Here is a 12,703-nt window from a genome sequence, read left to right as displayed (position 1 = left end):
TCCACTGCAAGTCGTTCAAAAGGCTTTCCGGAAAGATATTGTGTCATTTTGTCACAACTTCTTGTTCTAGGGCCTTTTCTACCTTTACATAAATCACATTTCTTACACCAATCTTCTACATCTCGGCGACAAATTATCCAGTAAAATATGTCTCGAACTCTGACCAGTGTTCTTTTGACTCCAAAATATCCACCAAAAAGGCTGCTATGAAGTTCTGGCAAAACACTTTTAATGTGTGATTTTGGCAGTAGTAGATTGGATTCCTATTGAGCCCAGTACGCTTTTATAGTTCCACTTTATTTGGCTATTTCCTTCCAAATAGGTCTTACGCCATTTTTAAACCATTCTCATATGACTTTTGTCATTTTTTTTACTCTTTTTAAGGTTTTTCAGAGAAGTCTGATTATCTTCTTCTTGATTAACTGTAGTCCTCCGGAGACTTACTTCTTCGGTTACATTCTCTTTTTTCTTTAAGCTGACACTGACTTTGAACCTGTAATTTGTTCAAAGCATCTTGGAATTCTTGTAATTGTTCATTCTGCAAAATTGGCCCTGTTCTCTTAACTTTTTAGTTCATTTTTATTCATCGCTAGTTGCTCCTGCAACTATGCAACTTCAGATTCCAGAGTTTCTTTTTTACTTCTATGGTCACTTGTGGGAAATAGATTTCTTTGAGACATATATCTCCTATTTCTAATAGGACTATGTGACGGCTTCTAGATGTCGATCTAGGCGATCTGTCCTTGCCTGGGATCGGCTTCTGCAATTATTTTGCAAACGCCCTTTTCTTCCCCAATTAAAACATCTTATGTTTTGATTTTGAGATTTTTGTTGAAGATTCTGTAATATGCTAAACATCTGTGATAAAGTAGGTTGTTGGTTATCTGTTGTTGGGACTTCTTCATTTTCTCGAAATCTTATTTCTTTTAATTTTGGGCTAGATCTGGAAATGCTGTTAGCTGCTTTTTACACCTGGGTTGAGTTTAATATTTCATCTAGCGTTTTGTGGTATTTTAATCGGAGAGCTTGTTGTATTTCAACATCCTGTAGTCCATCTATGAGTGCCTGTTTACCAATTTGTTCCACAAAATCTTTAGGTGCATAAGAGTACGCCAAATACAATAATCTTTTAATATAAGCGTCGAATTCTTGGCGTCTTTTCTTATCCTTTTGATATCGAACTATCAGCTGACTTTGGAAAACCTGCTTTAGTTGCTGTTGGCCATATCTTGTCTCTAAAGCTTGAACGCGAGAGGTATAACTGGTTGCATACTGGGGAAGAAATAGCAAGACGGTTGCTTCCTGTCCCCGAAGCGACACTACCAAGGAAGCCATCATTTCTTTCTCAGTCCAGCCAGTTGCTCTAGCTGTAGCTTCGAATTTAAAACGAGGTGGTTTTAAAATTTTGCTAGTTCTTGTTGTACCTGTTTCAACTATGGAAAATGATGAAGATGTTTGTTCAGATTCGACATTAGTTACTGATTCCACATTAGATAATAAAGCTTGGGTATTCATTTTCCTTTCTAAATTAAATTTTAAATCGTTTTGTTTTTTCATTTTGTTTTCTAAATCGGTTTTCATATCGTTCTGTTGTTCTTCTAATTTATCTATTCTACTGATAATTTGACTTACCTCTAACTGAAAATTTTCGTCAATTTGAGATAAACTATTCATGAGTTCTACCTCTACTTTTCTACTTGTCATCTTCTTGTCTACTCCTCTCCGTTACCTCCCTACGATTCTCGTTTTCCTCTTTCTCTCCTTGTCTACGCTTTTCCTTTAGCTTTTCCATTTTTAAAGACCATGCAGGGGTCCAGACGTATCCATTTCTTTATTAAATTCAATAGACATTGTATTTACTTTCTAATATTCAAGAATTTTAATACTTGTTTTTTGTCAAGGGACTTTTCTGTGGGATAAATCGTAACATTATTATTGATGCAAAGACTACTCTAAGTATATACATAGACAAGTTTGAGAATTAATAGCATACTAATATATACATATTAATTGAAATGTCTTAATTGCTAAAATAGTAAATTTTTAACTTCGCAGGTATTTTAAGGACAAGCTCAGCACACTAGCAGAATTTATCCCCCAAGTGATCTTCCTCGTTTTCTTGTTCTTCTACATGGTTATCCTGATGTTCATTAAATGGTTCCTTTATTACGCTAACGAAGTTGATACTGGTAAGTTTTAAATATCATACTCTAAAAATCAATTGGTTGTAACAATATGTAAGAATAAAGCCTTGGACGTCAGTGTGTAACAAAAATCAACTACTTAGATCATTGGGTGCCAATTGTTTAACAATAAAATGACACTTAAGATGCTAATTTTATTGTTACAGCTTCGATAGCTCTTTCTAAGGTGTGTACTCTCACTTCTGGAAGAGAGCTGGTTGTAGCTTCACATGGAGATAAATGTGGGCTTAGTAGCAGCATCATTGATATTGGCTGTAATGGTAGCAGCATTGATGTTAACTGTAATGGTAGCAGCATTGATGTTAGCTACAGTGGTAGTAGCTAATTAGAAAATCGCGCCAAAAAGGCGGAACATGAAAAAGCCTAATAAATAAAAATACAACAGGAAATCTTGTGTTAACCGACAGCTTAAAGTTAAATGTCTTGCTTTGCCAGAAAGTTACAAAAAATTAATAATTCTAAAAAAAATTAGCAATACAATATAATAAATATAATTTACAAAAATATACGAAGTAAATTATTAAAGTTAAAAATTAATTATAAGGAAAACTAAACACCAAATCTGTAAGACAATAATGGAAAGTTAAAATGTGTACCGAAAAAGATACACATGGCTCGTTGTGTTCGATCTGTTGTGTCTCCTAAAAGGACACACTTTCTCAAGTTTTTATATGTAAAGAATAATGTTATGGCCTGAGCCAATTTCCTGGTATAACTGGGTTTGGCTTTAGACATGAAAAGATAGGTTGTATGTAAATAGAAATTATATATATATATATATATATATATATATATATATATATATATATATATATATATATATATATATATATATATATTTAGGGATTCTACAGTATTCACTGCCTTCCCTCGCTCAACCGTTTCCATCTTTCTCTGTTGTCCCATTCTCCATCGTTTAGGCCTCTCTTACTCATGGCGTCGTCTACTTCGTTCTTCCAGGATTTTTGGGGTCGTCCTCTTTTCCTCCTTCCTATGGGGCTCCATTCGGTTATTCTCTTCATCCATCTGCTGTCGCTAGTTCTTCTTACATGTCCATACCACTTTAGTCTTTTTTGTTCTATATATGTTAGTATGTCTGTTTCTATTGATGTTCTTTGCTTTATTTCGTCATTACTTGTCCTATCCATTCTTGTTACTCTGCAGCATCTTCGCAGGCATTCCATCTCTGTTGCTACTATCTTACTGCTGTTTTTCTTGTTTATGATCCAATTTTCAGCCCCATATGTCATAATACTTCGCACTAATGTTTTATAAATCTGTGTTTTTTTCTTCATATTTAAGTGTATATCCCACCATACTGAGTTAAGTTGTCGGATTGCTGTTTTTGTTTGTCCTAATCTTTGTGTAATTTCTTCCTCTGTTGTAGCCTTTTTCGTGATTATAAACCCCAAGTATTTGAATTTATCCTTTCCTTTGATTGTTACGTTGTCATCAATCTGTAGATCTTCTATGTCTTCTTCACTTGTAGATAGGTAATCAGTTAATATTTAGATATTATTATTGTTTTTATTTATATACTCGAATGTGTTATAAAAATTATATTTATTCTGAAATAAGTAACAAAAATATACGAATTCTTTAAGTAAAAATAAAGATATATGTATTAAACTAGAAAAAATTGATATGATATTTAGTGCTTTGCATTATTTTTTACAAATAATGTCACACACAGAACATTTGGTGGTTACTTGAGATGCTCTTACACTTTTTCCCTTAGTATTTGTTACTCTTATCCTTCCGTATTTCTTGTAACACTCGGAACGACGCCCTCTGATTTTCTTGCCATCTTGGACATTTGTTACTAGATGATGCACTTCTTGTTTTATGGTTCCAGATGGGCCAACAATAGTGACGTTTTATGGAGAATATTTTACAAGCATTGAAGTTATAACCTGTACACGTAATTCCGTTATAGTGAGCTTCTTACGGATAGTGTTCTCATTATACAGGAAATAAGCGTTGACCAAACTCGTCCCCCAAATAATTTCGAACATAAGTTTTCTGTACCCTTATAGTGAGCTTCTTACGAATAGTGTTCTCATTATACAGGAAATGAGCATTGGCCAAACTCGTCCCCCAAATAATTTCGAACATAAGTTTTCTGTACCATTTCGTGCACCGCCGTAATGCAGAGGAATACGCAGCCATTTGATCACTAACATTAATGGAAGACTTACCATTGTTATAGTTAAAAATATATATTGGTTTCTAAATAGTTCGTCCCCTTCGACTTTCATTTCAAAGAAGGCATATGATTCCATAGATCGCTTAAAACTGTGGAGTGCAATGATGGAGTTAGGCGTACCAAAGAAGCTGACCATGATTGCGCGAATGTGTGTCAACAATTCCTTTGCACAAATTAGAATAGGAGGCAAAACTTTTAAGGCTTTCGGCATAAGCACCGGACTCAGACAGGGAGACCTGCTGTCCCCATTACTATTTAACCTAGCATTGGAATATGCAATGCGAAAAATCTATACCAGAGTCAAACCAGACATAACTGCCAGAGGAGCAAAGATTATTCTCGCATTTGCAGATGATGTAGATGCAGTAGCACAGACAACACTGGAAGTTAAGGATATAGTATCGAACTTTAAAGAAGCAACACTAAGCGTAGGCCTGAAAATAAACGAAGAAAAAACTAAATACATGGTCGTATCAAAAAAGGAACGACAGCGAATAAGACAAAACATTACCATAAACGATCATAATTTTGAGGTGGTCAAAGAATTCCAATACCTAGGAGCAACAATTACCAGTGAAAACACAGGAGAACGGGAGGTTGAAATACGAATACTGGCGGGGAATAAATCATTCTTTGCCGTTCAACATCTAATGAGGTCAAAGCTTCTCTCAAGGCGTGCCAAAATCCAAATGTACAAAACCATAATACGACCAGCAGTGACATATGAAAGTGAAACATGGACATTGAGAAAGAAAGAAATCAATAAGCTATTAGTATGGGAACGCAAAATCCTGCGAATTATATATGGTCCTTGCAGGGACAGCGTGACAAATGAATGGAGGAGCAGATACAACAATGAAATAGAGACTCTCTTCGGTAAAGGAAACATCGTAAGATACATAAAAGCCAATAGATTAAGATGGGCAGGCCACGTGGTACGGAGTGATGACGACAGACTGATTAGCAATGTGTTTTGGGAAAGACCAGATGGTAGAAGATCGACAGGAAGGCCTAGAAAAAGGTGGAAAGACGCAGTCAGGGAAGACCTGGAGAAGATGGAAGTAGGCCATGGGAAATAATAGCACAGGATCGGAATCAATGGAAGGCAATAGTAAACGCGGCAAAAACTCACGAAGAGTTGTAAAAGCCAATGATGATGATGATGACTTTCATTAGGGAGCGTTTTCAATGTCGAGGCCTTTGTTGACAACATTCGAACATTCCTCTTATCACGCCAACAACGATCCCGTAATTTATTTGTTTGGCTGAGAAATCTCCTCGTCTTAGTTTGGCACACATCACGTCTTGTGGCATATATTTCCTATTTGCTCTAATCGTCCCCACCAAATGGGTGTTGTTCTTCCTCAGTCGATAAGCCAGAGGTATACTGGTATAATAACTGTCAGTATATAATGTTCTACCATCGCCCAAGAGATCTTTGGCTAAAACCATAACTGTATTTTCTGGCACTTCGGATTCAGTTTTTCGATTTGCCGCAATAAACCGGAAGGTTATATGTATAACCTTTTTCAGTACAAAGTTTAAATATTTTTATGCCATACGGCCTTGTTTGGGATATACTGCCGGAAGAACAACCTGCCTCTCCAAGCAACTAGACTCTCATCAACACAAATTTTCTCTCCCGAGGTAAAAACCTTCTGATAGTTTCTGATAAACATATCGATAACTTCGCGAACTTTATACAATCTATCTTCTTTGTTTGAAGATTCATTATCAGCAAAGTGTAGAAATTTGAGAATAATTTCAAAGAGATTTCTGGCCATCTGGCCAAAAGGTATATTGTATAATTCAATATGGCTTATCCAATAATCTCGTATAGAAGGCAGCTTCATCAAACCCATCCAACCAATAAGTGCTAAGAAGGAACGTATTTCCTCGACAGTTACTGGTTGCCACCCATGTAGGCGTGATTGATCAGAAATATCTGTGGACAAAAGATATTGCGTTGCATACAAGTTGGTCTGTTCCAGTATCTTCGTTATAATGTCAGGAGTCACAAATAATTCAAAGTAATCTATGGGATCGGCATCTGCTAGAATTTCTGCATAAATTTCTTTCATACCGGACCAAGGTACTGCAACTTCAATAGCCGGAGGATCATCGTGAGTAGGCATATGCCAAGACATTTTGTATCTTGACGGCTGATTCCATTGATCAATGTCATCGGTGTTGCTATCAGCTTGAATCTAAACCCGGTTCAAAGTCTGGATCATTGTCAAAGTCATCACTTGAGAAATACATCTTAATCAAAGTCTACTAAATCAGTAAAAGCACAACTATAGTACTTTATACACACACACAATAACACTGTTTTGTTCATAGAATTGTTTTTTACTTTCCAGCACTATTGTTTTTATCGAATTGTTTATCTTTACAGGCGAACACTGGTGTTTGTAGAATGGTTAATGTTCTAAGCAAAGAAGTTGGTCAGTCAGAATCTGAAAAGAAATAAAAATAAATTAAAACCAAGTTGTGCGTATCTTTTTTGATACAAATGGCCCTTATGCGAAAATCTTCGAAACACTTTATGCTAGGCCAGTATATCGAAAATGATACATACTTGAATAATACAAAAATAAACTGCAAATAAATAAAAAAATTGCTTCAGTCACCCTAAAATAACATAAAAAACTCTATTCATCCAAAAAAACATTTTGCCGCAGAATGAAAATTTTGTGAACTAGCGTGGCGCTGAAGGTGTTAAACGTAAAGGGTTATTGAGCGAGCCTCTCGGAGAACAGTGGGGGAAGTGTAAATTTTAAAGCAATGAAAAGTGAAATTACAACTGAATTTTAATAATAGATATAAATGCTTTATTTTTCAGACGAAGCCTTCCAATTGGGTACTCGATGTGCTCCAAACGTTCTGATTACGTTTATTAACATGATTCTTCAAAAAGAGACTCCCTTCGAGAAGCGATGTCAAACTTACAACATGTATTCAGGACAGTCAGGTTTCCAGAAGTTCTTATTTGCCTGTGCTATGATTTGTATACCATGGATGTTGTTGGCAAAACCAATAGTCATCATGCAAGAACGCAAACGTACACAACAGTATTCTGTAAGTAACTTTGTACACTTATTATTATTATTATTTTGAAGCATAGCTTTCTTTTCGCGGGCTACGGATCGCGGAATGGATCGCACAGAGGTGTAACAAAATGAAAACGAAAGAAACACAATGAAACGCAAATCGTGCGACCACACACATCGAATAGAATGGAATGGAATCGAATTTTTTGCGTAGATCCGATTTTTCGAGCGTACCAGCCTAAATAAATACCCGTCAGATTTGTTATTAATAATTTAATTGTTTAAGTGATTGCATCTCCTAAATTATTTTACCAACATAAAAAATGTTCCTTTTAAAAAAATGAACAAAATGGCGTTTGGTGAATTTTGATCCGATTGTTAGAACCTGAGTTATAAGAAATTTCGTTAAAAACTCTTATAAAAAAATTAATTTTAGTCGCCACTTTTTAGTGAAATAAAAATAAAGTAATTTTAAAAAGCTTTTGTGAATTTAAAAAAATTAACTTTAAAATTAGAGGGTTTTGAAAGTTAATGGCACGTATAAAAGCTACGTTATACTTAAAAAAAACCCATCGAATACTTATTTTGCAATTGTTGTTCACGAAATTTGTTATAACTCCGGTTCCAAAAATCCTATCAAAGCTTACCAAACGCCATTTTGTTCATTTTTTCAAAATAAACAATTTTCATTTTGGCAAATTTAAATATCACTAATAGTTTATGAGATATAATCATTTAAACCATTAAATTGTTAATAACGAATTATCTATTGGGTTTTCAGCTTGGTACCCTCAAAAAATCGAATCTACGCAGCACCAAAAAATAAATATAAAAAAACGTCAAGGTACCGAGGGGACATACAAGTGAATACTCAGCTCCCTCTGGCTCCTAGGCTAAAATGAGGAAAGATATCGAGAGGAAGACGAAGATTCTGATGATTAAGAAACCTCCGTGAATGGTTTTTCTGCACCTCCATTGAGTTGTTGAGGGCGGTAGCATCAAAGATAAACCTTGCTGTAATTATTGCTAGCGCCCGCCGGGAGATGGCACCATAATAACAAAAATCAATGTTCTATGGTTTGACAAAATAAAAAGTGTTTCGACACTAAAAAATTCAAGTCTGTATATAGGTTTATTTTTAATTCATTAATATAAATACTAGTGTTATTAACGTTCAACATTTTCTTACAGGTAACTCACCAACAGATGCAATCAGCTACAGAAAATGGAGACGCCGAGCAACCAATGCACAACAACACCTCACAGCAACCAGCAATAGGTGGAGGCGGACATGGTGACCACGAAGAAGAACCTATGAGCGAAATCTTTATTCACCAAGCCATCCATACCATTGAATATGTTTTGGGATCTGTTTCGCATACTGCTTCCTATCTTCGATTGTGGGCTTTGTCTCTTGCCCATTCACGTAAGTGTCAAATAATTAAAGATTTTTTATTATCGATATCACACAATCAATGTCCAATAATCATAATCACCATAGATACATGGCTTTCATTCAATTATAACTTACAGTTTCCAAATTACAAAACACAAACGTGCAAGCTTTCAGGATGTTGAAATCTATATGTGTTGAAGTTTAAGTTTAGAGTTTGTAAGTGCTTATGGTAAAATTCACGTATTTTATATGTTCTAAAAATTTCTAATTCATGGGTAAAATCTTAAACACAAAGTCCCATAAACGGTTTTTTCGCTCTCCTGTAAAGTAGTGAAAATGCACATCATCCGATCAAATGGTACAGATAATAAATATATATATATATATATATATATATATATATATATATATATATATATATATATATATATATATATATATATATATATATATATATATATATATATATATATTTACTTTATATTTGTTTAAAATTTTTAGAACTTTCTGAAGTGTTATGGCTGATGGTTTTGAGCAAAGGGCTGAAAGTTGATGGGTGGGCCGGAGGAGTAGCTCTGTATGTAATATTCGCTTTCTGGGCTGTTCTCACCGTCTCTATATTGGTACTCATGGAAGGACTATCAGCATTCCTGCATACTCTTCGTTTACATTGGTAAGTTCGCATGCGCAACATTGTTTACAATAAAATATAATATAAAAACGTCTTATATATATATATATATATATATATATATATATATATATATATATATATATATATATATATATATATATATATATATATATATATATATATATATAATAAAATACCCAAGTACTGTCTGGTTCAATAACGGGTTAATGACTATTCTGTCAACATAAACCAAGTGGTTCGAATCACTTCTTCTTATTTTTGAATGCAACTTAATCACAATTTAAATTATTTAGTTAATTATTTTCTTATTCTTACAGGGTGGAATTCCAAAGCAAGTTTTACAAAGGTACTGGTTATGGTTTTCAGCCGTTCTCGTTCGAAATCATTCTCGATTCTGCTTCCCAATCTAAGGAGGAAGTTTAAACAAACTATACAATATAAATCACGTTTCCATGTTTGGTGTGTACTTATCAAAAAATATACCCTCAATATAATACATAAGCATGTGTTGTAGCATACGTTAAGTGTAATAGAAATAATATCTCATATTATTAAAAAAAACAGTTATTGAGTTTTCATAAAAGTATTAATGGTTGATTTTTAAAATTCTTTTCATTTGACATTTAATTAACGAACGTTATTCATATCATATAAGTTCATTTACGTTTTTCAATTTATTTATAATTCAAACAACTGAGATTGACTGAGTAAAAGATTAGAAAAATTCAAAATGGCTCATTTTGGCCTTGACGAGCTATTAATGGGTTCGAATTCTATGAGGATTGAAGTATTGTAGTTTAAAATTTCCAAGAAGAATGTTAATATTTGTTTAGTTAAATGTGGAATTAAGAAATCACACTATTTGATTACATTTTAGAAGGAACATGATCCGTTTTATAATAAACATTAGTCATGAAATATAATCTAATAATAATAATAATCAATTTAAATAAGGTTGCTGATGTTCTGTGGCAACAATCTAGGATAATGTTTTAAAAACATGTATATGAAGTCTCGTTTTTAGGTTTAAATCAGTTTTATCGTGTATGCTACATTTCCGTAAACAAACATCTAGATGTTAATCTTTTTTTTTTTTATAAATTATTAACTAGTTCTTATTAATGCTTCAAATAAACTGTACAATTTTAAGATTGTTGTTTTATTTTGAAAACGTGACTTTATTTTGATTTATTTCTTTTGCATATTTTGCTAAATCCCATGCAGCATGGAATGCGCCTTCCGCTAAGTAACAATAAAAGAGCAAAAATAAAATGTGACTACCTCTCCCTGGAAACCTCCTAACAATCTCTCCTATCAACGCATCCAAATCAGAATGTCTTTCTCCCTACCTTGATAACGATGATCATAAAGATCGATTTCGGAATTTTTCTAAACAATGGGATTGGTCTGAACTTTGCAAAATCATTTTGCTGATAAATTGCCACCTTACAAGAGTCATAGTTACGACCGCACCAGGGAGGCTGGCGAGCCCCCACAGTCCACAAAGATTCGAATGTAATATTTTACGAGATGGACTCGTACTAGTACTTTTAACGTGCTAGCAAAATCGCCGTTCCGCTTCCTTGTCGGTTACACCAGTGCCCAGGCCCATTCTGTTAGGGAATCGCTGGTTGGCGGTCATGGGAAGACATTATCGTATTGTCATTGTATTTATCGGAGCACTATGATCTTAAACACTACGCGATCTTCTGGCCTATGCGCAGACCCGCAGCACGCGTCCGCGATGACAGAACACATCTGCGCAGCGGGCATGATTCGAAGCCTAGGGATCCCAATAAATCCTGGACCCCTTACCCATCAAGGAATCCGTGTCAACACAAATGGATAACGAAGATTCTATCCCCGTCTGGTGAAGGCCGGGAACCCCCGGACGTTGACGACCCAATATGCTAACGTTTGGGTAGAGTAGATGCATAAAGGGTATTGCTAACTTCCGAGAGGAAGTCTATCCTATTCTGGCAGAACCCGAACCAATGTCCTGCGAGTCCGTCTCCAGTGAGAGTGGCACGATAGCCATATCGTGGGGCTCCACCCTACTCGCAATACCTGTGTTGCCCTACATACCGCTGCCCGTGATCCCTGAGAAGGCGAACAGTTGCACGCTGGTGGAATAACGGACCACCAAGCACGTTCGGCAGGTTGCCGCTGAGGAGCCTACTCCTCTACAACTCATATACTACTACGGGCACGTTCAGATTGGGACACGAGTTCGTCTCGGATACTAGGAACGCAACCTGTTGACCAGTGCGACTTATGGACTCATCTCGCTTCTAGCAGCCCCCATACCGACACCTCAAACGGCGGCCACGTTACTGTTCCTACATACGTGACATAAGAACTAGATCGCGTCCTGTGCTCGTTGCTGTGGTCCCGGTGGATCACTATCGCGTTCCACCCCATTGATCGACTTTTACGATCGGTAAGGACCAACACCCTAGCAGTATTGGGTTCGTTCTTTCGCTCCGAAGAGCTACTTGGACACAGCCGCTGCCCATTGGTCGCCTCTTACGACTGGTAGGGACCAGCACCCTAGCGGTATTCTTTTCATTCGTTCGCTCTTAAGAAGCTACTAGGATTAGGCTGCACGCTAGACAGCATTATGTAGAACGGAAACTTCATTTTGTCAATGATGAAGGAAGGAGAAATGGTGGTCCGTTTCATAACCCGAAATATTTTAAATAATAATTCATGGATCTCTTTTTAACATTGCACAAATAAGAGAAATTTTAATTAAATTTAATAAAAGGAAAATATGAAATAAATAAGTTAGACCTGTTAATAATAATATTTATTTTCCATACAAAGGTTAGAAATGTATAGGAATAGTAAACATTTAAAGAGTTCTAATTAATTGTAGGTATTATCTAAGAGATTAACAGAAAATACGGATATGTACTCAGTATACAAGCCATAAAAAACGCATAGAGGAGAGTCATAAATCAATCATTATGAATTACAATATTCTTGTAAAGTATAAAAAAAAACTTTTAACAGATACTTTTCTATCTCGGTGCACTACTTTTTATGTCTCATTAATTTTATTGATACTCAAATGTAAATGTACAAAATATTAATATTTTGGTTCTTTGTTATTCATTAAGAAACTCATGGACTGAATAATATGGTCTTTCAGAGAGTTAGGTTTTTGTCATTTTACAGAACTTGGTG

The 12,703-nt window shown here is 35.2% G+C and overlaps 1 protein-coding gene across 5 annotated transcripts in view; it reads left to right on the top strand.

Annotated features, from left to right (window-relative positions):
* Vha100-1 (V-type ATPase subunit a family protein Vha100-1) overlaps positions 1-10,663 on the top strand; it is a 124,348-nt gene extending 113,685 nt beyond the window's left edge. For all 5 annotated transcript variants that reach the window (XM_072527103.1, XM_072527100.1, XM_072527101.1 and 2 more), the window contains 5 exons: positions 2,056-2,189; positions 7,256-7,491; positions 8,655-8,889; positions 9,361-9,532; positions 9,832-10,663. In XM_072527103.1, the coding sequence (XP_072383204.1) occupies positions 2,056-2,189; positions 7,256-7,491; positions 8,655-8,889; positions 9,361-9,532; positions 9,832-9,937 (883 nt within the window). In that variant the 3' untranslated portion in view covers positions 9,938-10,663. The remainder of the gene's footprint in view (positions 1-2,055; positions 2,190-7,255; positions 7,492-8,654; positions 8,890-9,360; positions 9,533-9,831) is intronic.
* Positions 10,664-12,703: the final 2,040 nt, after the last annotated feature.

This window comes from Diabrotica undecimpunctata, chromosome 3, assembly GCF_040954645.1.
Source record: "Diabrotica undecimpunctata isolate CICGRU chromosome 3, icDiaUnde3, whole genome shotgun sequence".
NCBI classification, from domain to species: Eukaryota; Metazoa; Arthropoda; class Insecta; order Coleoptera; family Chrysomelidae; genus Diabrotica; species Diabrotica undecimpunctata.
This window is presented reverse-complemented; position numbering and strand designations above follow the sequence as displayed.